This window comes from Perca fluviatilis, chromosome 2 (genome assembly GCF_010015445.1).
Source record: "Perca fluviatilis chromosome 2, GENO_Pfluv_1.0, whole genome shotgun sequence".
Lineage (NCBI taxonomy): Eukaryota > Metazoa > Chordata > Actinopteri > Perciformes > Percidae > Perca > Perca fluviatilis.
Window position 1 is genome coordinate 35,194,206 of NC_053113.1, and position 26,969 is coordinate 35,221,174.

The 26,969-nt window shown below is 42.5% G+C and overlaps 1 protein-coding gene across 3 annotated transcripts; it reads left to right on the plus strand.

The window, feature by feature from the left end:
- Nucleotides 1-937: 937 nt before the first annotated feature.
- Nucleotides 938-26,969, plus strand: sytl2b (synaptotagmin-like 2b). Of its 3 annotated transcripts, XM_039777826.1 has the most exons (20): nucleotides 938-1,888; nucleotides 3,905-4,113; nucleotides 8,377-8,528; nucleotides 9,088-9,199; nucleotides 11,345-11,393; nucleotides 11,512-11,614; nucleotides 11,727-12,156; nucleotides 12,250-12,461; nucleotides 13,802-16,249; nucleotides 17,523-17,636; nucleotides 17,726-17,776; nucleotides 17,878-17,972; nucleotides 18,067-18,183; nucleotides 19,383-19,552; nucleotides 22,129-22,231; nucleotides 22,362-22,523; nucleotides 22,758-22,842; nucleotides 22,960-23,062; nucleotides 24,880-25,085; nucleotides 26,645-26,969. In XM_039777826.1, exons 2-20 carry the CDS (start codon nucleotides 4,013-4,015, stop codon nucleotides 26,791-26,793), a joined length of 4,962 nt encoding a protein of 1,653 aa, XP_039633760.1. In that variant the 5' UTR covers nucleotides 938-1,888; nucleotides 3,905-4,012; the 3' UTR covers nucleotides 26,794-26,969. The 3 variants fall into 3 exon arrangements, with proteins under 3 accessions (XP_039633760.1, XP_039633768.1, XP_039633776.1); XM_039777834.1 differs by lacking the exon at nucleotides 18,067-18,183; XM_039777842.1 differs by lacking the exon at nucleotides 3,905-4,113 and having other exon boundaries at nucleotides 948-1,888.

The window sequence follows — 26,969 nt, forward strand, 5'->3', positions numbered from 1 at the left end:
TGCTCAGTGTTCAAGTTCTGAAATGCCAGCTCAGAAGGCTCTGTGTGACAAAGAGTCAGAGGGACCATCACCAAAGAGCAGGCTGCGTTCATCTGTGGATGGGCCTCTCCAGGTGTGGTGCATGCAAGGTGAGGACACGAGGCACCCAAATAGAGTGCAAAGCAAGCTGTTCAGAATCAACACACAGCATGGTGCGCCTTCAAGCGCCATGCGGCCCTTATAGAAGATGAAGAGTTGAGGGACCGTCTCACAAGGCTCATTGAGTCAACGTCAGCACTGTCCGATCCTTTTGCAAATGACATAATGTACCACCATGTCTGTTGGATGAAGCACATCCACCATGCACATTTCAAGCCAGATGATGCAATGCATCTCCAGAGTGGCTGCGGTCTCATCCCTTGGCATCAGCGATGAGCAGCCCCTCCAGAACTTGCCCACCTACAAGACGATCGTTCAGCTCAAGGCAGAGAATACGCAAATGTTCCAACGACATTATCCCAATCCTCGGCGCTTTCCACCAACAGATGTCCTACATCAGGGGTGTCAAACTCATGTTCACTAGGGGCCACACTGGAAAAAGAGAATCACACCCAGGGCCAGACATGTAGAGGTTATTTATGTGATTTTTTGTCACTTTTTTTAAAAAACATTTTGGTAGCTTTTTTTCCTCATTTTTGTGGCTTTCTCAGACATTTGTCACCTTTTTGTAAATTTGCTGCTTTTTCCGACATTTTTGTACGCTTTTTGTTGACGTGAAGCCCTACAAAAGAGTTCCTTAGCCGTCATAGAATTTAGCAAATCAAGCAAAACAATGATTTTTTTTTTTTTAACAACAACCGGTTTCTCAGCCTGAATATGAAAACTCTCTCTCTCTGCTTCTTCTGGGGGAATTTCTGAGTCTCAAAGTCGGCAAATCTTCCATATTCTGCTTTGAATGTCACGTAAGTGCAGTTTAAAAAAAACACTTTCCTGTTATTTTTGGTTTGGCTCACAACTAGGCGAGCCAAAATGTATTGTGAACCCAAATAGATATACGGGCCGGATCTAAATCTGCAACGAGCCGGATTTGGCCAGCGGGCCTCGAGTTTGACACATGTGTCCTACATTAATGCTATCTACAAGAGATTCAAGGGCTCTGGAATGGCAGACCCTCTGGTTACAGCAGGGGTAGTAGTGGAGGGGTCTGTAGACCAAGCACTACGAGGGAAGCACTACAGGCGGGGCGTGCACTGCATCCTGCTCCGGAGAGAGCCTCTAATCCATAAACGACTAGCAAAGATTCTTGAGCATGAAGAGCTATCGGAGGACATCAAGGTGAATCTCAAGACCCTGCGCAATGCACTCACTGAAACTCAGGAGGCTCTACAGAAAGCTCACAAGGATCTCGAGGAGGATGGTGATGGAAAGGAGCTGATCGACAGAGTTTATGAGAAACCTTTACAGTATTCTCCAAACACTTTTAAGGCCTTACAAGCTTGTTATTATTTGTACTGTGAGCATGTTATTGCTGTTTGAAATACGTCAGGTTCAGCTGGTCTGCCTGTGCGGATGTCCACACCCTTTTGGCAAACACACTGATGATGTCAACGTGTGGAAACTGAGCACACCTGCTGGACGCCACCTGCCACTACAGCACAGATGACATACCTCACTGAAACAAGTATTTCACTACTCCTACACACACACACACACACAAACACACAGAGAGAGTGAGAGTCCGCCCCCTCTCCTCAGCTCCTGTCCGGGGAGTCCAGCACATTCAGCAGCATCAGACCTGTGGAGGAGCCAAACACTTCTACTCCTACTTCACCTGTTTTCTGTTGTAACCGACACATCAGGATGGGAGTTACAGGAGCGGTTTGCAACAAGCCTGCAGGCGTCCTGTAAGGTAGGCAACATACTCTGAGTCATTAAAGGGACACTGATGTCTTCTTTTTTTGTTGCTGACATTATAATCGTAGGTTATTCCTAAATACACTTTGTAAGTGTGGGCTAATAAACCAGAAAATGTTATCAGTCGCATAATTTAACTTTTTCTAACCCTTACTTTTGACAATCCATTGCTAGAACGTCTGTAGAAACAAGTCTAACTACACTTAGTTTTAAGGTAGAAGATTTGACTGGACCCTGGTATAAAAGTCAATATGTAACCAGTGGTGGAATGTAAAACAGTACAATTACTCAATGACTGAAGTACAAATTTGAGGTACTTGTACTTTACTTGAGTCTTTTCTTTTCATGCCACTACTTTCCACTTCTACTCCACTACATTTCAGAGGGAAATATTCTACTTTTTACTCCATTACATTAATCTGACAGCTTTAGTTATTTTACGAATTAAGATTTTTGCACACAAACCACATGTAGTTAATAACATAGGATGGTTTATTATAAATTAAAATACCCGACAGGACTTTTACTTGTAACCGAGTATTTATACAGTGTGGTATTAGTAGGCTATATACTTTTACTTAAGTAAAGGATCCGAACACTTCTTCTACCACTGAATTTTACTCTAGGAAACAAATTAAATGTAGTTTACTAAACAGACAGAAAACCGAAAATTCCCAGCAGCTTGTTCACTGCAGCTGCACAAAGCCATGTACATGTGTTGCTTTACACATTGTATTGGTTTACTCTAAGTAAAGTGTTGTGTTTTTTCAAAGAATAAATGCTCCGACAGTCAGTGAATTTGTCTTTATATGGAGTTCTTACCCGTGGTGTCAACAATCAGTTCCCTAAATAAACTTGCTAAAGGAGCACACAAGGTATATTTCAATACTTTATGGTGTAGACGCAGTGGTGGAAGAAGTACTCATATCCTTTACTCAAATATAAGTACAGTATGAGTATTATCAGAACAAATGTGCGGAAAGTAGTTGTTCTTCAGTAATAGTATTATTATTCATGACATTATTAGATATTTAACACTGATGCATTAATGAATGAGCAGCATTTTACTGTTGTAGCTGGAGTTAGTTTTAACTACTTTATAAATATTTTGGTAATTTTGTCCAGTGGTTCCCAACCTAGGGGTGAGGCCCCTTCAAAAAGTCACAAGATAAGTCTGAGCGGCTGTGCGATGATAAATGGGAGATAAAACAAAGTTCTGCTAAACAAATTAGTTTTCATCCCTAATCTTTGCTTTTTTTGTGAAATATTAGATAATGTGACCTCTTTGGGCCTCAAACTGTTACTTAAATGAAACCATCTGAGCTCATATAGCTCATAAACATCAACTCATAAATCCCCAAATGGTAAAGGGTTTAAGTTAAAAAGTTTATTTTTTAACAATGCTTTGTATTTCATAAGCTCATCATATGTTTTAAATGTAAAGTCTTAATCTGTGAAGTAACTAGCTGTCAAATAACAAATAAGTAGTGGGGTAAAATAATACAATATTTCCCGCTGAAATGTAGTAAAGTCAAAGTATAAAGTAAAATAAATAGATGTACTGGAGTAAAGTATCTCAACATTTGACTTAAGTGTTCTTGAGTAAATCTCCTTAGTTACTTTCCACCACTGTTTCTGAACAGATACAGAAGCTACGGTGGTTCACTTTACAATCATTTGGTGGAATTGTCGGAACGGCTTCCAGTATTTCTGATTCAAACAGAGCTAATGGGCGCCCCCCTGCATTCACTGTCCTTAATCAGAAGCCTGTTGTAGGCTACTGTGTGGACGTCACAGCAGTTCAATGGCTGGGCAAGAATGGCATGCTGTAATTTTGCTCCCATATTTTTTTAGAAACAACTCACCAAACAACAGAAGACTGTCTGCCCATGTTATTCTTACCCTTGTAATTCATTTAACATCAATATGTGCTGGTGTACTCAACACGCTTGTGAAATATAGGAACAAAATCACAACGGTTAAGGATTTGACAGTGTGATTTGCCTGGCAGTGACGGACCCAGCTGGTGGTTGCTCCCTGCTTGCTGAGCGTTTCCACACACACCTGCCCGCTGAGAGAAGCAGGAGGGGGGGAGGGGTGTAGGGGGGGAGGAGGAACCATGATTGACCTGAGCCACCTGACGGAGGAGGAGCAGGGGGCGATAATGACGGTGCTGAGGAGGGACGCCGAGCTGAAGAAAGCCGAGGAGGAGAGAATCAGGTAGAAGCCAGGGCTGCAAGACATGAGGAAAATATGTCATTGCGATTATTATTATTTTTTTTTTTAAACATATTTTTTATTGAACAAGTTTTGCAAAGCACAAAAACGATAGAAAAACAGGTACAGCACTGAAATAGCACAGGGTGAAAACAGGCAGCTAAAAACAATATGTAATGAGACCAACGTTAAAATTAGATAAACAGACTAATAAACAGACAAGGAAAAAACAAACAAAAAAAAATAAAAAATGAAACAGGAGTTTCAGGGAGCATGTATTGTAAAGCGAACTCTGCATCTGGGATACTGTATCTAGGCATCTACACCATGACGAATGATACTATTCCCCTGCCCCCCTCCAGGCCAGATCCATCAGTCCTGATTTCAACTTCTGGGCCTTAGTAGACCCCAGGTAGTCAAAAAAAAGAGTCCCAAATCCTGTAGAATGTAAAGGGTTTGTCCTTTAAGGCCGTGGAAAAGGCTTCAAAAGGGATGATGACCCAATACGCAAGTCCTGGCTCCCAGATGTAAAGGGTGCTTAAAGACCTTGTCGAGCTGTTGAGCAATTGCGATCCAAAACTGCTGGATATAGGGGCAGCTCCACAAACAATGAAAAAGAGAGCCAACAGCAGATTGACATTTAATACAAAGATCTGATATGGCAGGATTCATTTTATGTCTGACCTCAGGAGTAATATAAAGACGATGTATAATCTTAAATTGTCTCTCCCAGGCTGAATTAGAAGCTAAGACATTGGATGGCTGGTTGCACAGGGCAGCCCAGTCCTCTGGTTTTATTATAGTGCCTAGATCAGATTCCCATTTGCCTTTAACTTTATCGGAGTTGTCCTCCTTGAAGCCGCACAGTATCCCGTAAAGCCGTTTGGTGAGGAATTTAAGCCGTGAATTATCCACCAACAGAGACTCCACAGGAGAGATGGCAAGACCCCCAACGAACACTTTTAATTTGGACAGGATAAAATTCCGAACTTGCAGATATCTAAGAAAGTCACCATTAGAGACACCAAACTTGTTTATAACTTGCTGAAATGTGAGGACTGAGCCACCCCGAACCATGTCCCCCACCACCTTGATGCCCTTGCGGCCCCAGTCAGCTAGACCAGCCCGAAGGCCAGGTGGGAAGTCTGGGTTATCATGAAGAGGGGTTAATAGCGAGAAACAATTATTGTACCCTTCTAACTTCCTGATCTGCCTCCAAATATTTAACATATTCCTTAAGATCCAATTGTTATTTATCAATGACGATACTTTTTCAGGGGGAATATATAACAGGTTACGCAGGGGGATACCATCCAAAAAGGCTGATTCACAACTGAGCCAAGTAGAGTTAGAGTCCTGTATGAACCATTCTACAAGATATTTAAACTGTGCGGCCAGTTGATACAATGAAAATGATGGAGCCGATAAGCCGCCACACTTGGCCGGCAGACTAAGAAAACTGTATCTTAGCCTGGGTCTTTTTTTACACCAGATAAATGATATGATAGAACTGTTTAGCTGTGCCAGAATTTTCTTTGACAACAAAATTGGGAGCATTTGGAAGAGATACAGGAGACGCGGGAGAATGTTCATTTTGATGAGATGGATACGGCCTAGCAAAGACAGGGGCAAGCCACACCACCTATCAAGGTCGTACTTTATGGTACGTAGAAGGGGAGTAAAATTAAGCTTATAAAGATCTTTCAAACGTGGAGAAACTTTAATACCCAGATAGGAAAAGCCGTCCGGAGACCAGCGAAATGGTTGTGAGACGTTTGGATCCAACAATTGTGATTTGCCTAGTGCCATGGCTTCACTCTTAGAAAAATTTATTTTATATCCAGAAAAGGAGCCATATCTATTAATTAACTCTATCAAATTGGGAATTGATTGTCTTGGGGAGTCGAGATAGATTAAAACGTCGTCGGCGTACAGAGAAATTTTGTGCCGTTGACCGTTTAAGGTAATTCCTGTTATGTTGGCATCCTGTCTTATAACTGCAGCTAGAGGCTCCATAGCCAAGGCAAACAACAGTGGGCTCAGGGGGCAACCCTGCCTGGTTCCTCGTTCAATACTAAAATTGCTAGACCTGAGCCCATTTGTAATTACAGCAGAAAGAGGTGAGGTATATAAGATCTGGATCCATTTTACGAAGTCATCCCCCAGACCAAATTTATGAAGTGTGAAAAAGAGGTAAGGCCATTCCAACCTGTCAAATGCCTTCTCCGCGTCAAGAGAAATTGCGATTATTTTTGACTGATATTGCGATTGCGATATGATTCACCATATTGGAGGGAATGATCATTTTTGTATCATTATTCTCATTTTCATCGAAAAATATTACAATTTTAAAAATTGAAATGATTATAGTGTGACTTATGCGAGAATCTGTACCACACAAAGATTATCTTTTCTTCTTTATACTGTAGGATACGATTTATAGGCAGGGACGTCTCTGCAGCACCACAATACTTAACTCAGAATGGTTTGACACATATTTTGCCTTTAACATATACTGCGCTTCGATTTCGATGAAATTGCAATTAATTGCGCGACCCTAGTAGAAATATGCGTCAGCGAAAAAACAAATCAGCATCTGGCATCCTTATATTGCGTTTTAGGCTGGTAGAGGTTTCAAATGTCAACCGCATCCAACTCGGCTTATTTTACACGAGCAGAAATGTTTTGGCTGACATTTAAGCTCATGTCATGTTGTTCAGCTAATGTAATTTGAATGATTCGATAAGTACGCCTTAGTCCTTCCAACGCCTCTTTTTGTGAGAAGAGGCCTTTGTGGGACAGGGAAAATAATACTTCTCTCGCCATAATAGAATAACACAATAACAGACGCTGAGAAGCCTCGATGGGTGATGGACAATTAGATTACAGCCCAGATGAAAGCCACACATGGGAGAGAGGGTCATGCTGTTCTGACAAACAAAAATAGAAACCCTTAAAGGCCCCAATGATGAGAGACACCTCACCTGTGAAGAGGGTGATGCCTGATGCTGCCTCCGGTCATCTTGGAAATAAAAGAGAAATGTCAGATTATTGCAGCTTAAATTTGAAGTCGGCTGTTCCTAAGATCTCCATTGGACCTTTGGGAGGGGTCAAACATTCCTCTCAGTGTATATTCAAGGCTTGTTAAGACAAACAAAGGCCCAGCATGTTTTCTGATCCCTCCCATGTGCAGATACAAAAGGAAAACTCTTCTTCTTTCCCAATAAAACTGCAGTCATGCATGTAAACTTAACAACAAAACGTCTTCGAAGATGGGTTTCATTGCATTTTACAAGAGTCAAGAATGTCATGAAACGATGTGCTTTTCATTGTGAGTTTAATAGATTTCGCCAGGCGACCTTTTTTTTTTGAATGCTCGCTGTGTCTCAGTCGGTCTGGTGTAAAAGGATTAAGCCAACAGCCTGTAATAATGTGCTACCCTTTTTTCACATGACTGCTGTGCTTCTCCGTCTATAGAGGGAAGATGAGTTGCAGTGGTCACTTCTCTTTGATTCAATTTGAAATTGATGGGAATGTTTTCCGAATTCCTTCCTCTAAATAGATCATGTGCAGCTGTTATGTAAAGCTGGTGTTGCGCTATAAAGTGGAGCAGAAGAATGAAACATGGTGTACTAAAAGTGATATTAAATAACTTTTACATTTCACTTTCCCAAACTGACTCCATAACGTGTCTCAAGAGATAAAAAAAACAAATTTAAAAACAGAAAACAGTATAAAACAAGCAGTGACAAATGAAATAAATCAACTCCGAAACAAAATTATATCTAGTTGTGGCAACAGTTTATCAGTGTTTTAAGCCCCCAATGTCTCCTTCCAGGCAGCGCTGCCTGGAAGGCACTAGGATTAGGCAATGGCTATGGTTAGGGTTATGGTTAGGCAGCGCTGCCTGGAAGGCCCTAGGATTAGACAATGGTTAGGGTTAGTGTTAGGTGCCTCAAAGTCAACGGTTGCAACGCTGCCTTGAAGTCGTAGTTGGGGGCTTAAAACACCATCGAGCAAACTTTGTGGTTTGCCTCTTCTGTGTCTACCATTGTCTTTATATTTCACCTCATATTTAGAGATTAGTGCTGCTCAAACTGAAATAAAATGGTTTTCACCAGCTGATACACATAAATCTTGTATATACAGTATGTATAAGTCTTGTATTTCTCAGCTAGGAGAACATACTGCATAAACATAATTAATCACTATACAAACCTCTTGACTTAAGCATTTATACATGTCCCATTTGTGTTTCCCTTCCAGGAAGATTCTGGACAGCGGATCACAGCCAGACACCGAGCGGAAGTACCGGACTGGAGAGTGGTTTTACGAGGCCAAGTCTCGCAGACACATGGACAAGATCCACGGCTCGGAGATCATCCTGGCCTCCATGAAAAAGAGGAAAGCTGGTTTAGGTGTGTTCATTCTACACTGTTGAGGGGGGCTTGTTTGTTTTAACACACATGTTCTAGCACCATTTGTGACCCGGTTATATCTTCAGAGGTATTTTCACATACCCTGAGATGTCTTCTGTCTACCTTGAAAGATAAAATGTTTAATGGCTAAACCAAAGTTAAAATCCATACCTTTCTTATACGCCAACTATGCCAATACTGCCTATGAGAAGAAGATCAGAGGAAAGCAACACAGTTTGTGATAATATTGGATTTAAACACTGATTTCACCCCTGAGAAACATGTTATCCATGTTAGGGCAGACCGTTAACAACTGTGGGATCACAAAAACACTTTGGAGGATAAAAACCGGCTGCTGGATAACAAGTGAAACTATAACATGTAGATTTTTGAGTAACATACAGCGGGCTAGGGAAGAAATCAACCTAACATCTGCCCAAAATCAAAATAATACAGCATTTGAAACATAATGCATATAAAAACCTGATATTTTGATTGCAGCGAGTTGTTATTAACTCTATTATCTCGTTCTACTTTTTTTCTCAACTTTCTGCTGCAGATGGTTCCCTCAGAATTGAAAGATCCAAGACACCCAGCAGTCGAGGTTCAGACATCGTCGCTCCACCAAAACCTGCCAGATTTTTGGAACCACCACAACAGCACGGGATCAAGTACACAATCCTTTCGTATTCACAGATTTACCAATCTGTCTGTCTTTTACCTTTTCATTTCCTTATGTTCATGTTCTTATTTAGCCTGCCACGGTGTTGACTTGAAAGGGCATGCCAACGTATAACAGTCTTTAGATAACATTAAATAACTCGACCAATTTGTGTGTGTGTGTGTGTGTGTGTGTGTGTGTGTGTGTGTAGTCTTGTTTAACTATATTCGTGGGGTCCCGACAGCTTTGTGGGGCCAAAATGCTGGACCCCACAAGTTGAAAGGGCTGTTTGAGGGTTAAGACTTGGTTTTAGGATTAGGGTTAGAATTCGGTTATGGTTATGGTTAGGGTGAGGGTAAGGGTTAAGGTTAGGCATTTAGTTGTGATGGTTAAAGTTAGATTACGGGGCTAGGGAATGCATTATGTTAATGACGGGTCCCCACAAAGATAGTGCCACAAACCTGTGTGTGAGTGTGTGTGTGTGGGGGGGGGTCTGTGGGGGGAGAGGGGGGGGTGTGTGTGTACACTGTCTGTCTGTGCGCTGTGTGTGTGTGGTGGTGTGTGTGTGTGTGTGTGTGTGTGTGTGTGTGTGTGGGGGGGGGGTGTGGTGTGGTGTCTTGTGACTCAGCCTGTGTAAACATAGGTGGTGCTAGCCCAGCAGCAGCTACTGCTCACACTGCAGGATGTGGTCTGACATATTAAAGGATTAGCAGACCGACAGTTTAGCAAAGTATTTAACGCAATAGAGCTCTGGGCATAACTGAAAAATGAGAAGTGGCTGTTTATATTACTGTGGTGGTTATTTCTGGAATGAAAGTCCACCAAAAGGATCAGGATGTTCTCATCATTTTGTATGAGGTGAAATACCAGGAGTTTTTTTTTATTCAAAGTAACTGTATTATTATGACATTATGAATAGTACCGTACATACTATACAGTGTGCAACTAACTGCTGTAAAAGATACTTTGCCTGTCAGACTATTTGAGTAACTTCAAATAACAGCAACAGCTGAGACACATTTAACATTTTATAACAAGTTGGGTCAATATTTGATTTTTCCAAGCCTCTGTACTCATGTACACATTTCCTAAGCACACAATAGACTCAAGAATGTAACTGCCCAAACTCTATTTGCAGCCTGTGTTAACACAACACATCTTCATACCTAAACGACGGAATAGGTTGATTTCCAATGACTCCCCAAACAATTCATACGACCGTTGTATTTACAGTACTGCGTCACGGTGGGCATTTTTTAACACGCCTGTTCTATTAAATATAACGGCCACTGTTTTAAACACTCATTTAACGTTGTGAAACTGAGCAAGTTAACTTTAGGCAAATACTTAGTTAAGGTTAGTAAAACATCAGTGATTGGCTTAAAATGAGTCACGTGAAACTGAATAATGAGGACATAACGTGACTGCGTTACGGACTAAGGTCCGTAAAACCTCGTGAGTGAACGGCCTGTCCATCCGCAGCCCCAACATGCCTCCTTATGCAGAATTTGGTTCTCTTATACTTTGTCATCTCGCTTCCTCGTTAAAGCCGTTGCCAAATGAGTTGCTACAAAGCGAATTAAGACTATCAACTCCACAAAACTCTCTCAGTATGGCTACGTTCAGAAACTGGTGTCGTCCGGCGACTTTCGCACGCAGAAAATCGAGTATTCCTCCGTGTCCTCCTTGGTTACAAGCAACTGTGTGGAGGAAAGGTGGGGGTGGTGCGCGATCAAGGAAGGCTTGTATCATGTGGACGCGCCGACAGTTTCATTGTCATGACTCAGAATGGGGGAGACAGAAACTACGCACTATAGCTTTAAGATTTGCTTTCCTTTAATATGAATCCTTTGATTCAGCCACAGAATTCCAGATATTGTGAGTTTATCTTATCGAGTTTTGTCTCCTTTCCTTTGTTGAGGTTGGGTAGACATTCTTCTCTTCGTTCATTCATCAGCGTTATTTACGAGTCAGCAAGCCCCAGTCATGCACACTGCAGTATAATATTGAGGGGAAAAAACTTCGCTGCTGAGATGTTTTGCAGCAGGCACATCATGTTAAACTGCACTTCATCTGATGCTTTATAGTGCTTGTATTTCTTTTAAATGCACCTTTTCTAACTTAATATTTCAATTTTTTTTTTTCACCCCCACAGCGATGCAGAAAAAGAGAATCTAAATTCAGCAGTCCGCTCTCCAAGAACGGTAGGCATATGTGTTAGAAATTAGCCTCTTCTCTGTAAATTCTCTGGTGCCATCTTGTAACAGTCATATTGTAGCTCCTGCAATGTAAAAACATTCATCATGGTCATTTTCCTTCAAGCTGAGGCACAACCCTTTCAACCGCCCTTCCCTTATTGTTGTTGAGCCACCTGGAAATAATGATGACATGTCAACCAGTCGGGACCAGGTGTCATCTGAGACAGGTTGGAATTGAAACACATGAAAAGACATTTGTGAGGATGTGAATTGAGATTGACCACACGAAAAAAATCAAAGTGCCAACTTATAGCAGCTTCTTTTGTTGTTTCCCGTCAGAGCCCATATCTCCACTGAAGAGCCAGCCAGCAGAGGCCAGTCAGACATCAGGGGGCTCCCTCACATCAGAGTGCTCCTCTGTAGCTTTCAGGCCAGTGCCAAAGAAAAGGACATTTCTATCAAGACGTAGCTCCAGTCAGTCAGAAAGCAACAGCCTTGTGTCAGACGCTCAGGGAGGCTCAGCGGGGATTGTTCCCGCCCCGAGACAGAGCCTCCAGCGAGGGTCCAGTGACAGCTCTAACCAGTCCTACCTGACGGGCCGAGATGAAATACCTCAGAAAAGTGTTGTTCCTAATCAAGTATCTCAGTCTGCTCAGCCATTCAAACCTCTAGACAAAAACTCCCAGCATACACTATATGATGTATCGCAGGTTTCGTCTATTTCCAGTCTGGAGAGAGAAAAAAACCCACCTTCTATAACAAGAGACAGGTCAGTGGACGCTTCCTCCCGCAACTCTGACCCCAACATTTTAATTCAACTCTCTAACCCTTCCACTGCAACTCACAACCTGCATCATTTCAGACCAGCCACGTTTAGCAGGAGTGATGCATCCACTGGCAGAGAGATCCCAAAGAAGGGCGATACACGAGATGATCGGACACAAAGAGAACACGTGGCGGTAAACACTGTTGCCCTGCACACCGGCAGCATTCAGGATCCCGACAGAGAAAACAACAGCAGTGTGGGAACAGCAACAAGGCAGGAAGAGCTGAGTCTGCCCCAAAGCATTGTGGGTGAGTTCAGTAACAAGAAATAACTCTACTTACTGTCCCTCAGTGTCAACTGAGGCAGTGGTTTCTAACCTTTGGACCCTAAAAATTAGGGATCGACCGATTCATACTGTTTTCAGGGAATAAACATGAGTGTAATCCCTCACTGCAGTAGCTTTAAAAGTAGATCCAGAGCTGAAGGTGACAAGGCTCATTGACTGGAGTGTCATGAAATTTGCTATACTTTTAATACCTTTGGTAATCCCTTAACCTTTCATCTATCTTGATTAAAGTGCTCATATTATGCTTTTTAGCTTTTTCTGTTTCCTTTGTTGTGTTATATATCTTTTTTGTGCACGTTATAGGTTTACAAAGTGAAAAAGCCCAAAGTCCACCCCAAAGGGACTTACCATCTTCCAACAGAAAACACTGTTTACAAACCGCTCCAAACAGCTCTATTGTAGTCCAGCGTTTACTTCCGTGACGAACGTGCGTTACTTTGTAACACACGTTATAATGCTCGCCTAGCTGCTAGCGTGGCACGCCCTCATACTCTGCTTCTGACAAGCTGGCAGTACTTACTGTGCATGTGCGACTCCCAACAAAGATGGAATAGAAGGGAGATGCCTCACTCTGTAGCTAAAACAGAGAGCTCAACACACAGGGTGAAAAGAGGAGCTGCAGCAATGTGCAGTACAACAAATATATGGTGTTTTCTGAAAATTAAACCACATAAACCTGTTCTGGTAAAACTTCTAAATACAATTATGAACCTGAAAATGAGCATAATATGAGCACTTTAAGTTCATTTTGTCCAATACTTTGTTTCATGACAACCTGTAAAACTAATGGCAGTCCCATCAAGTTCTACATTGTGTTTATTGGGTTCCGCCATCCATTCTGACATACCCCTATCCGACATTGACGTCTAATTGTCGGAGTGGCGGCACTTCCATTGTCTTCAAACCTCCCACCACTCCGACAATTTTTGTTTCCATTAGGGTTAGAGGTTAGGGTTAGGGAATAGCAGCATGTCGGAATAGCGGCATGTCGGACTGGCAGCATGTAACCGTGTTTATTGCTAATTAGCTGATGTTAGCAAGCTTGCACGCTAAACTAAAATGGTGAACATGGTATAAACATTATACCTTCTAAATGTCAGCATGTTACCATTGTTATTGTGAGCATGTTAGCATTGAGCATTATAGCATTCGGATGTTAGCATTTGGCTCAACGTACAGCCTTACATTGCAGCTAGCATGGCTGACTCCTGGAAGATAAGGCCAACCTGCTGCAGCACAGACAGTAGTAGCTTTCTGACTATTTTTGGACAAGTATTTAATTCTTAATTCATACCTTTTCAGATCCACATCCTCCAGAATCTTATGATCTCAACTTCATTGATAAGTCTGCTCAGCAAACACAGAAGAAATCCAATCAGAAACACGCGTTTCAATTATCCACTCAGACCACCAGTCCCACTGGTGATGAGGAGGACTCCATCGCGAAGGTGCTGGACTGGTTCAGCCGCAGCACAGACAGCATTGATTCGCTAAAGACAGACGGCGGTCCTAGCGCGACAAAGAGCTCTGACAAACATGTCGAAATCAGCAAACTAAGAGGTGAAGATTCATTACGAAAAGATGCTGGGGATATTATAAGTGATCGGAAAAATGAAACCCTTGAGATGAGGAGGAATAACTTACAAAGACAGACCAATGAGGATAAAGAGTTAAGAGCAACAGGCCGAGAAACACAAGAAGAGGTGAATAAGGATACCAGAGAAAGAATGCTGTCACAGGACGTTAAAGATATTAACGATGAAAGCCAACCTCCCCAAATCAGTCATCTGAAGTCATTCTGGGAGAAAAGCAACCCGGGACCTAAAATACTTATCAGCAAATCAATCACGCCCGGCCACAACAAACAAAAACCTGTTCACCTCTCAGTGGAGAAAGACGAGGAAAAAGTAAACAAACCCCACAGAGCACCTGATATGCCCTCTGTGCCCGGAGTATACAACAGGGAGGGGATTTATGATAAGTCCGCTTCAAATCATCAGGAAAAGAGAGAAAAACAGAAAGATACTGGAGACAATGTTCAATCAAATAATAAACCAGAGGTAGACAGTCTGGGGATGAATACTTTAACTCAAAGGAACAATAATGAGCCAACATACAACTTAGATTATTTAAAGTTAGCAGCCGGTCCCCAAGTATCTGACAGAAGAGCTTCAGAGACTGAGATTTTAAGTGTAACCAGACTTAGTCCACAGCCCAGGACACCCATCCAGTCCAGTCCACAACCTGACAGTATCTCCCAATCCAGAGAAACCTCACTGCAAAACGAACTGTCCAAGACTATTCCTGTGTCTCAGCTGGATAAAGATCCAGACTCTGAGAAGCTCCACATGTCCAGAAACCACCCATATATGGACTACAAGCAAGGCGGGAATGATATACAAATCACCCCCAAAACACAAATGCGTCGAGGTTCAAGCGAAGAGGTAAAGAGAATGGACAGTGAAGATAAAAGCGTGCAATCAAGCATGGCTCCCAAACGGAAAGAGGATTCATTTAATAAAGACAGAATTACTCACTCAAACAGACAAGGTTTGCCACATCAAGAAAGCATTGCAGAGAAGATAAAGCAGCTCAAATCTTTTTGGGAGAATGAGAGGAACAAGTCCCCGTTTTACACCGGCAAACCTAAAGCTCTTGGGGAAGGTAAAGTCGCTCGTGGCGCAAATCAAGCGAAACTGAATAAAAGATATACGAAGTCCGAGTACGACCTGACGTCAATTGGAAATGATTCAGGCAGTGATGAAGACTCTGATAGAAATCGTCACAATTTCACTGTTCTTCCCTTGAATCAGAGACTAGACAAGTTATCCCCTAGCCTGGGCACGAGCCGAACACAATTTAACACTCTGCGCGAGTTCTGGGGCGAGGCCACGTCAGATACCAAGGGATCATTTTCCTTCGACAAACCCAAAAGCCCCAAAAGGAAAGAGCCCATAAGTGCCCAGCTTTCATCTCAGGAGTTAAAGTGCGCTGACCCTGAGGTTTACTGCGTATCAGAGAAAACAAGACCAGCAGTCACGAAATCATCTCCACCTCCTCAGAATCGATCGAAGTCGCCTCATGATAGACAGACGGGGTCGAGGGCAGCGAATGAGGGCAAAAACAGCCAGTTTAATTACACGACAGCGGAGTCCAAAAGGAGCTCAAAAGACTCTAGCAGAGAGGAGAAATCCAGCAAACCGCCAAGCAGTTCAGGAAAGGAGACTCGTTCTCCAAAGAGCAGAAAAGACAGCTTCAGCAATTCGAGCAGTCGTGGAAATTCCATGCGTCGCGCCACCAGCATGTTCGCTCTGAGCGTTCCCGATGAAAAAGAGCTTAAAATGGACGTAAGCCCCGTCCACTCCCAGAGCAGGAAGCAGAGGCAGAACGTGGAAAAAGGCGCCTTGCCGAGGAGATCGTCAGAGGAAACGGAGACTCTGACTCCTCGTGCGCGGGCGTGTGTTCCCAGAGACTACCGCCATTACCTGGGCATGACCGATGAGACCAGCGTCCACACCTCCCTCGCCCCGCCGGTGAAGGACCAGGGGTCCGAGGGGAAGTCTGCCTATGAGTTTGACCTGGGTGGGCCGATGAGGGCCAGCACTCCGGTGAGCTCAGAGGAGCGTTACGGCAGGAGGGGCAGCAAGGCGAGTCAGCGCCCCCTGTGGCCAAACTACAGCAGTTCAGACGCAGGTCCAGAGTCTTCGGTGAGCAGCACGTCCGAAACCTGGTCCAGGAACGGTTCAAACCGTAAGCAACGACTTTTGTTTTTTTTTACACGGTAATATGAAAGAGTAAGTTAAATGTTGGTATTTACTATTTTTGATAGGTAATATTAATAATAAGTCAATTTTATGTAGATAGATATTTTACAACAAGGTTTTGGTAAATATATTTTTTTACAACACAGGCAGAGAATGAGATCAATTTTGGGGAGAAAATAAACTAAAACGGAATCAAAACAACTTTTTTCAAAGAAGGGAGTAAATGTTGAGAGCAAAACAAGTTTAAGTCAAAAATGAATCAAAATGAAGATCTCCTACAGTCAACATTTAGCAGACAGAACAAATGTTTTCACTTTTCGAAATGTCATATAATTCTTACAATGTGTTGAACATTTTATTGAAAATAAAGCTGTTTTTAAGTAGTCCAACTTTTGCTTTCTGTTGGCAGACTGGTGGACGATTATTGTCATGTGTTTTATACAGCAGTATCCTTGGTATCATGTCCGTGTCAAGTTATCTGTGTTGGCAGAAGCAAATCTCTGTAAACACTGTGTGTACCTGTGGTCAGCTGCCCATGTTTAATTTGTGGGCTGGGCGATTCGTCACTCTTACTTCACTGAGACCACAGAGATAAAGACGTGTTAAACCAGCTTACAATTTAGGAAGCTAGTTTCATTGGCTTTGAAGCAGGAGCTGTACCTATACATCCCTCAAACAAGTACACACCATTTCCAAAGGTCACTAAACTGCATATTTAATGCACTGTTGGTTATTACTGACAGCATTTTATTTTAGTCAGTAAAAAATCATCATATTTTGCTAATGAATGTGTACCAGAGCAATCAAATCAAACAAAAAAATGTGCAGGATAATGACAACACAAATTGAAGACTTACAGCTAACAAAGTACACTTTATATTACAAAAGTACCATTCATCATCTCCTTTATATTTCAGTTCCTACTCGCAAAACAAGCCATTTAATAATGTCACATTGTGCTCTGTGATGTTGTGACGGTTTCTGACGTTTTATAGAGCAAACGATGAATCGATTAATTGAGAAATAATCTGCATATTGATCGAACATGGGAATATTGTCAGATGCAGCCCTAATTATAAGTATAGACAGACAAGTTATGTGAGCAATAAACTTGCTTAAGTAAAATAATCTCAGCATTCAGATCAGATTACAGCTCAAAATAATTTTTTCCTCTGTTAAACATACTGTCTGCCCCTTACTACCGTAAGCAAACAAACATTAAAATTATTCAATATTTTTCTATCCAATACGTACTGTAGGTGAGAATGACGGTGACGGCCCAAGCCTTGTAAGGAAAGCGCTAAGGCGAGCAGAAGCACGGCCTAAAAATCTGGCTAAAAGTATGGAGGACATCACAGCATCCTTATCGCCACGTGAGCATGTCCATAACTTCTGAGTCAGATTGTCCATATGCACAGATCATTTTGGGACACTGTGATTTATTTCGATTTGTTTCTCACAGGACAAGAAAGAAGGCAAGACCCAACTGCTGACATGAGACGGATTAGTGATGGTAAAAAAAAAAAAAAGCTTGATTCTTTTTATTATGGATATCTTTGCAAGCAATTTAGTGAAGATTTTGTATCTTCTGCTTCCCAATCCACCGCTCTTTAGTTTCATCCATCCCGTCACCCTCCTCCTCCTTATTTTCGGATCCGGAGCATCTGAAGAAGATGAGCAAATCGGTCCCTTCGTTCTTACAGAAGGAGGTAAAACCACCCCTGCATCTTTTAGTCCAGTAGGTCAAATCTTGCTCTGCATCCCTGTGCACATAGCTTTCCGTGCCTGCTGTCTGTGTTTCAGGACGTGGGCAGAGACACTGACTCCGCCTGCGAGGACAGTGACCCCCCAGGAAGACTAATGAAGGGCAGCTCTTTGAATAATCTCACCGGCTCCTCTGGCATGGCGTCTTTGTCTTCTGTATGTTCGCACACAGCAGCACGCATTGCTAACGCATGAGCACGCCTAACACACAGACACCGCTCTCTTCAACTGTGCTACTCGTTGGCTTTTAAGCTTCAATTGTGATTGACATTAACCCATACTTTATTTTTGTTAGGAGTGGTAGGCCCATCACATGTTATGCCCGTTTTAAACTCCCATCCCCATCAGACTCATGGTATGGACCAGATGGTCAAGCACAACCATTAAAAGTGTTCTCCACCCATTTAGCATCACACTCCTAAAACAGATTTGCAATGTGAAGTTGACAATTTGAAGAAGAAAAAAGAAATTGATGCAGAACCAGAGTCTTTTTTTATTCAACGCATTCTGCTTCCTTGACAAAATTTGGCGCCTACATTACCCATATTGCAACTTGACTGCTGACTGGTCAGAAATTCGGGTTTTGCTAGTAGTAGCGGCCAGGGGCGTAGCACAAAATTCTGGGCCCTGTAGAAAGGCATTCAGTACAGGCCCCTCTCCGCATCCACAGCTGTTCATTCTAGCATCTTTTTGGGCCCTCCTCACATGAGGGCCCTGGGTACTCAGTCCCATTTCCACTCCCAGTCTGACACCCCTGGTAGCGGCTAATGTTGCCTCAAACAGAGATGACCTACAGAGGTCTGGTAAGATCACTTCTTTCTAACTGCACAGCTCCAGTTTGATTTCATTTTCAAACTTGAAGTCTTCAGCATTAACCGACACTGACGTCATTTAAGGCAATGTATCAAATTTCACACAGGCTTTATACAAAAGCCTTTGTAGAACGTAATTCATATATACTGTACTAAGTAAAGTAAGTAAGTAAAGTTTATTTCTAGAGCACATTTAAAACACAGCTTAAGTTGACCAAAGTGCTGTACAAAGAAGCAATAAGGTGCTGTATAAAAGAACATTGAAATGTAAAAATAAAAAGTTGAAACAAAACACAAAAAAGCATCCCAACAACAACAAGCAGCAACTTACAAATACAGAATTATGTAGTAGACCCTCCTAAGACCCAACAGACTTGGATGTGTAAAATTGATGGAGTTCTTCGTCCATGTCCTCTATCGCCAGGAGATGGATTAGATTTTCAGAAAACACACAAAATTATCCGATTAAAAAGATGTATGTAATAATTACAGTTATGATTGATGACGTAAATTGTTTGCCTACCTGTTTGTGTCTGCTCCTAGCTGAGTGGAAGTGTGATGACCATGTACAGCGGGGACTTTGGGAATGTGGAGGTTCAGGGAAACATCAAGTTCTCCATCAACTACATCCAGAAGCTCAGAGAGTTCCACATCTTTGTGGTCGAGTGCCAAGACCTGGCTGCCGTCGACCCAAAGAGGGGCCGCTCAGATCCGTGAGTACCGTACCTGGAATTTTCTATCATCATATTTCTATACTGTATGTAGTGTTCATTCTCTGCTAAGTAAGTAAGACTGTTGATGTGTCTGAAATTAACCACCACTGAAAGACAATTAGTATGTACAATGAGTGCATGTTTCCATGCACTCTAGTTTTTAAATCTTATCCTGGTTTTTATCATTATCAAGATGCTCACATGGAGCATAGAGAAACCTGCTTATTGGCTATTAAAACAAAACAAATGGAAACGTAGGCCTACTACATGCAATAAAAGAAAACGTGCAGCACGGAGAAGCCTATGTAATTCCACCTTAACAGTATCCAGGTTTGTGGTTATGGGGGCTCGTCATTTTTTTGTTTTTGTATTATTTTCTGTAAGTTGAAGAGGCGCATGCTTACATTTTTTGTCTCTGCCAACTTTAATTGATGGATTTGTTCGGCACTTAAACAAAATAAAACATTTTATATGGCTCATAGTGGCTACATTCAAATAAAAAAGTTTCACTACCAACATGTAAAAGTTGTGAAGAGATGAATAATGGAAGATCTCTGCTGCCTGTTGTTGCTGATTCAATGTTATGCACGAACTCCACTTCACTGGGTTTCCACCGGGTTGCCATTGGAATTTGTGCCTGTGGATTTTCAATTTCATTTCAGCATTTAGGTCATCATTACCTTGTTTATCTTCATATTTATTTCTCTTTACTGTTTAACTGCGTTCTAACATAACTCAAGCTAAGGAAATACCTGCCTGTAATTAGATGTGGATAATGTGTGTACATGTATTTGCTTCTATGGGAGTACACCCGGTAGCACATTTGGGTTTCTTGAAACTGAGATGAGGGCGGAAACCAGGATATGATGTTGACACGCACAAACACGTAATTGGGATACTCGAAAAACCTGATAACTGTAAGACTACTAACGTCCATGTAAACGTGTGATCATGACCAATAATATTTGGACATGTGTTGCACTGTGTTTTCTCAATGGTCTCAGAATTAATACAATGCCTTTTGCTACTTCATGTAAACTACTACAGTATATAACATACCTGCAAACTAGTCGCTTTTCGGCAAAAATCGCTGTTTTGAATGGGAAAATGTCATCCACGTGAATCGTGTAGCTCCGGAGAGTTTTTATTTGGGGGGTGGGGGGCCGAGACCCGGTGCTAATACGGCATGCATACCTATCAAGTATCCCGTATTGGCCGGGAAAGTCACGTATTTTACTCTTCTTTCCCGCCGTCCTCCCGTATTAGTATTTTTCCTAAATCTCCCGTATTTTAACCTGCGTTATTAAAAAATAATAATAACCCGGGCCCGAGTGGAGTAAAAAAAAAAAAACATTCCCAATCTGAGCTCTGTCACTAGCCCACTAGCCTCGCGATAATTGCCACCTGCAGTAGCCTACTACAGGTACTGTAGGTGACAGTTGTCGGGAGGTTAGTGTGTGAGGTCAGATGATGAGTGACAATGCAGGGAAAAAAAGAAAAAAAAACAGAGACGGATGATGGACGCTACGACAGAGACGGTGTGCTGCCAAAACTTCTGAAGGCTTTACTATGCATTCCCCATAACAATGCAAGTTCAGAAAGGGTGTTTAGCATGGTATGAAAGATTGTTACAGAGAATAGGAAGACGTTAGACAACAGAACTGTCTGCGCTCTACTCTCATGTAAAATGAACCACTCTGGCCCAGCCCACAAATACACTCCTTCCAAAACAGTCTTAAAGAATGCAAAGTCTGCAACAAATGTGTACAATAACTCACTAAAAGAGTAAAGAAAAGCAATATGAAATGAAAAGAATGTGTGGAATGAAAATAAAATGTAAAGACAAGCAATGTTATAAATTGTAAATGTTTGCAGCATTCTGCATCAAGTGGTGATTTTAGCTTTCTTGTACACCTGTCTTAAAATGTAAGGGATACTGGAGCTTGGTTGGGGTGGTGGGACTGCTCGCGGTGGGCGCCGGAAAATTTCCCTTATTTTCAAATCCAAAACTTGACAGGTATGACGGCATGACCGTTATGACCGAATAGCACCGCAGATTTTGGGGCCTTATTTAGGTGCCACTTAAATGCCTGCGCTTCTCTCTGATGCTCCGAAAACGGACGTTAGAGCCAGAGGCAACTGAAACATCGCCGCATGGGACGCTAGTTAACGCTACACTCGACAGCAGGTAACGTTAGCCTACTGTTAGCTAGCAGCTGGAGTAAACACGGTTAAAATGCTGACAGCTAAAAAAAAAAATGTGTCACCTTTTTCAGCCCTTCTGAGTTTGCAGGTATGATGTAATACAGCAAAACTGTAAATGTGTAGGGTTACATTTTAGGATGATAATTGCCGGCGTGTAATTTATAAGTAGTTTGCCAGTTGTTGGCACTTGAGTCAGAAAGTGCATTTTGGCCACTAACTGTGACTACTTCCACATGGTATTATATACTGAAGTTTGTTTGTTTGTTTGTTTATTTAGGATCCTCATTAGCTCCTGCATCGCAGGTGCTATTCTTCCTGAGGTCCTTACAACTCAAGTTGTTCTTAAGGTTGCTATTTTATTGCTTTTTAAGGTATGTCAAAAGCTACCTGGTTCCTGACAAAGCTAATCTGGGAAAGAGGAAAACATCTGTAAAAAAGAAGACACTAAATCCAACTTTCAACGAGATCCTCAGAGTAAGAATCCACAGATATAATGCCTGTAATATTAAACAAACACAGACACTTTCCCACACTGTAGTGTTTAATACTTGGCATGCGTGAGACACGACAAACAAAAGCAGCTCGCTCTTCCCTGTCCTTCCAGTATCGAGTTCGCATGGAGTACCTCAGAACCCAGACGCTCATTCTCTCCGTTTGGCATCACGACACCTTTGGCAGGAACAGTTTCCTGGGCGAGGTAGACGTGGACCTCTCAAAGTGGGACTTTGACCACACCCAGATGAACTACTTAGCATTGAAAGCAAGGGTAAGAAGGGGAAAAAAAGCACACACAGGCTTGCTTTATCTGCAGCAGTTGTTTTCTCATCAAATAACAGCGGCGTTATCCAAGTATGTGGGCAGCCTTCCCGGAGTCTATTTGAGCTGGCAATATCACATGCACTGTAGTTGCTGTATAACCTGTGCACAAAGGAATTTTGGAGCTTCATGATGGATTTTGGATCTTCTGATTATGTAATATATACTCTTTCAAACATTTCAGACTGCACCCACTCTGGCGCCATCACATGGTCGAGGAGAGATGAGACTAGCCGTACGTTTCCTGCCACAGATCATCCACAGCGAAGGTCCGCACACGGCTTTATTCTATTGCTTTTTGATGTCGATTTTAGTTATCCGCAGTCACACCCTTTCTATAGACAAGGTTCTTAAAATATTTTGTATATTTTGTCATTTCTTCTTAGGATTAGTTAAGGAGGGTCCAAACACCGGAGAGATTCACATTTGGGTGAAAGAATGCAAAAACCTGCCTCTAATCAGGGCCACCATCGACCCATATGTCAAGTGGTATGCACACAACATTCATCTTAAGTTAAAAGAATAGTTTGTCATTCTTATTTGCTTTCTTGCCCAAAGTTAGATGAGAAGATTGATACCACTCAAGTCTGTCTGTTAAATATGTAGCTGCAGCCAGCAGACAGTTAGCTTAGCCTAGCACAAAGACAGGAAACGGGGAAACAGCTAGCCTGGCTCTGTCTACAAGTAAAGAAATCACCAGTCTATATCCTTCCACTTCCGGGATTTCTCCGTTGCCGAAGGAAATTCCGCCTGATTTCACTCATTTAGGCCGGATATCCGTTGCCTTGGGCTTCCTTTGTGTTGGCATTTTAAACTCCGGTGGATTTCTGAGGACTATGGTTAACTGCTCCTCAGATCTCTGCAGGGTAATTCCTGACAGCTAGCTAGGCTATCTGTCCAATCTGAGTTTTCTGTTGCACGAGTAAAACTACTTTTGAACGTACACGTTCCACCAAAACAAGTTCCTTCCCGAGGCTAATTTGCAGCGGCACCGCTGCTTTTCCCGGTGCTTAGCACCGCCCATGACGATTGTGATTGGTTTAAAGAAATGCCAATAAACCAGAGCACGTTTTTCTCCCATCCCGGAATGCTGTGTGGACTAGCCAGACCCTCCTCCGCAGCGCTGTGGAGGAAGGTCTGGCAAAGCAAGACTAAGAAATCACCTACCAGCACCTTTAAAGCTCATTAATTAACACATTACATATTGTTTTTTTAATGTATAAAAACAGTAGCCTAAAAACATAAATTTACAATTTAACAGTGGGACATGTGCTGGATTATTTCCTTCCTGGTGTCTCCACTTAACTCCCTGTTTAAAGGGGCGCTATGCAGTTTTGGCCATTTCTTTATTCACTTTTTGCTCGCAGGTTTCTCTACAGAGCTCCCCCTACAGCTTCGGAATAGATATTTGGCAACAATGTAAAAACTTGCTCGGTCAGTCTGCCGTTTCCTCTTTCTCTGTTCCTCTGACAATGCTTTCCTAGCTTTCTGATTCTTTTTTGCTGGCTCAGCCATGACGATAGTGTGAAAATCTCCATCGCTACCTTGTTACCCGGTTCCTGGATGGCCGTATGTGTGCAGTGCCGTGAAGCAATCCGTTACATCGCGAGACCTGATATCACGCGATACTTCCTGACGCTGAGGCCGGCGGCCCGCCGGTCGAAAGTTGCAAGGGTGGTTTTTCCGCTCACGGGCACTAGGGGGGAGCGAGACGACCACCATTCAACCCGAAAAAAAGTCATATAACCATTCCAATGACTCCGAAGCTGTTCAGTTAAGGTAAATCAAGCTAAAAAAAAACTGCCTAGTTCCCCTTTAACAAATAATTGTAGTTTGATTTGTACGGACTAAACAAACAAGATGTAGCATGTTAGTTAGTGATCACCAGAAGTCCTGGTAGGTTGATTTTGTTTTCTTCGGACAGACCCAGGCAAGCAGTTTCCCCGTTTCATTCATTCTAAGCTAACCTTTTCCTAGCTGTGACGTTAGCCTCATATTGAATGAACAGACTCAAGATTGGTATCGATCTTCTCATCTAACTCTCAGCAAGAAAGCGGTTAAGCACTAAATCGAAATTACTCGTTGTGTAATGTGAAGTAATGTCTTGTGTGTATGGTGTGTAATATAATATTGTAAATTGTATTATCACATGATAGATTGTAGGACCCCAGGAAGAATAGCTTTTAGCTTATGCTGAAGCTAATGGGGATCCAAATAAAAGAAATAAAACAAACTCCTTAATCAATTAGTTTTGATGTTTTCTACTGTATCAGTCAACATGTTTCCTCCTCCCTCCTCATCTCAAGCTTTGTGCTGCCGGACACGAGCAGGAAGAGTCGCCAGAAGACCCGTGTGCTGCGGAGGACAGTAGACCCGGTGTTTAACCACACGATGGTGTACGACGGCATCAGGCAGGCTGATCTATCGGAAGCCTGCGTGGAGCTCACCGTGTGGGACCGAGACAGGCTAGCCAGCAACCTGCTGGGGGGCCTGAGGCTTGGAGCTGGAACAGGTACTGGTGAGGTCCATCCCAATTTGAAATACACAAACTGATGACCAATCTGACTCCTGCAATGCTAGTGATCATAGCTGGAGCATCACATTGTTTTATGTATCAATAAGAAAACTGCACTTTCTGCAGAAAATGTGGTGTAATATGAAAATTATTATTTGAGAACTTGTAAGAGCAGAAATGTGTCAGCAGCCCGGTCTCATGGCAGTTCGTGATATGGTCACGTTATTGAATCTATTGAGTCGTGGACAGGACACGATAATGTTTTTTTTTTTCGTGTGGTGATTACGAATTTTAAAGCAATGTATTTCAATGGGAAGCATATTTCGTGATCACAGAACGATGACAGTAGCGAGTAGTATTGATAAGGCGAAAGTCCGCACAGGGAGTTTGGCCGGGGGGGGTGGATGGGTCAAACAACACAGGACTTTCACCCCGGAGACCGGGGATCGCGTCCCGCGTGTTGCAGTTCCTTTCCTCGTTATTCTCTTCCTAACCACAACCGTCCCGCTGTTGTCGGCGTGTCCCGCGTGTGACGGTTCCTTTCCTCGTTATTCTCTTCCTAACCACAACCGTCCCCTTGTTGTGATCCCTTGCGCCCAGGGTTCGCGTCCCACGAGTGGCGGCCCGTCCCGTTTTTGTGGCCGGCGTGTGGCGTTTCGTTTCCCCGTTGTTGTGTGCCCCTGCGCCTGGGGATACGCCCGGGGATCACGTCCCACATGTGGCGGTCAGTCCTGTTGTTGTGGCCAGCGTGTGGCACCTCATTTCCCTGTTGTTGCGTCCCCCAGAGCAGGTTCGAAAATCGTGACTTGTACACGTTCAAAATTTGTGACGTGTACACGAAATAAACGTCAAAATCGTGACCTGTAAACAAATCAATAAATCAAAATAACGTGACTATTTCATGACCTGGTGTGAGACCGGGTTGGTGTCAGGCAGCTTGGCGGGGTTTGAAACCAGGGTCGTCTCATTGTGATGTAACAGCAGTAATCGCTGAGCCGACAATTTGTTCACTTATTTACTATTTACTACTTACAATATATTGACTCATATACTGTAGAGAGAGAGATTTCTATTCAGAGGATAGTCTGTCAGATGGCGAGGTCTAAATGTTGTACATTCCTCAGGTCAATGTTCATCCAGCAGCTGCCTGAATTTAGGGCTGCAACTTGCAATTTTAATTATTATCGGTTAATTGAGCCATTTCTTTCTCGATTTATCGGTTGGCCAGAAAAATGTCAAAATATAGGGAAAATACTTCTCATTAGGCAGAAAAATGACCCAGTCAGTGATATGTTATTATCATATTACATTAATGATATTACATTATTAGATTGTTAATACAGCTGCATGAATGCACACGTAGCATTTAACCTGAGGGACGGGCCCCCTCTAAAGTCCCTAAATAAATCGGAGGGGTTGTGAGATGATTTATGGGGAAAAAAGAAGAAAACAAAGGTCAGGCTTCTCAGGCTCAAAAACTTACTTAAATGAAACCATATGAGAAGTGTAATGTTTGTGCCTTTAATGCTTGTTTGTGTCTCTGTGTCTCTCTATAGGCAAAAGTTATGGAGCACTGGTGGACTGGATGGACTCTACTCCCTATGAGGCAGCCCTGTGGGAGCGCATGATGGCCACCCCGAATGAATGGGTGGAGGACGTACTCCCCTTAAGAGTGATAAACTCTGCAAAAACTGGTTTCAAATAAGTAAAAGTATACCAAACTGCCATAGTGCAAAGACAGACATATATTTGAGAGGTGAAAACACAGAGTGGTAGTAACAGTGTTAAAGGCGCCCTGCCACACAAAACTCTTTTTAATTGCATTTTTTTAAATATGTTAGGTCCATATGTGTTTGTGTTAAGTCGTGAATGTGAAAATGA

Coding starts and splice junctions, on each gene's coding strand:
- sytl2b (XM_039777826.1), top strand. CDS start 4,013: ATGATTGACCTGAGCCACCTGACGGAGGAGGAGCAGGGGGCGATAATG. Junction 12,462..13,801: donor TCTGCCCCAAAGCATTGTGG/GTGAGTTCAGTA, acceptor ATACCTTTTCAG/ATCCACATCCTCCAGAATCT. Junction 18,184..19,382: donor GCATGGCGTCTTTGTCTTCT/GTATGTTCGCAC, acceptor GTCTGCTCCTAG/CTGAGTGGAAGTGTGATGAC.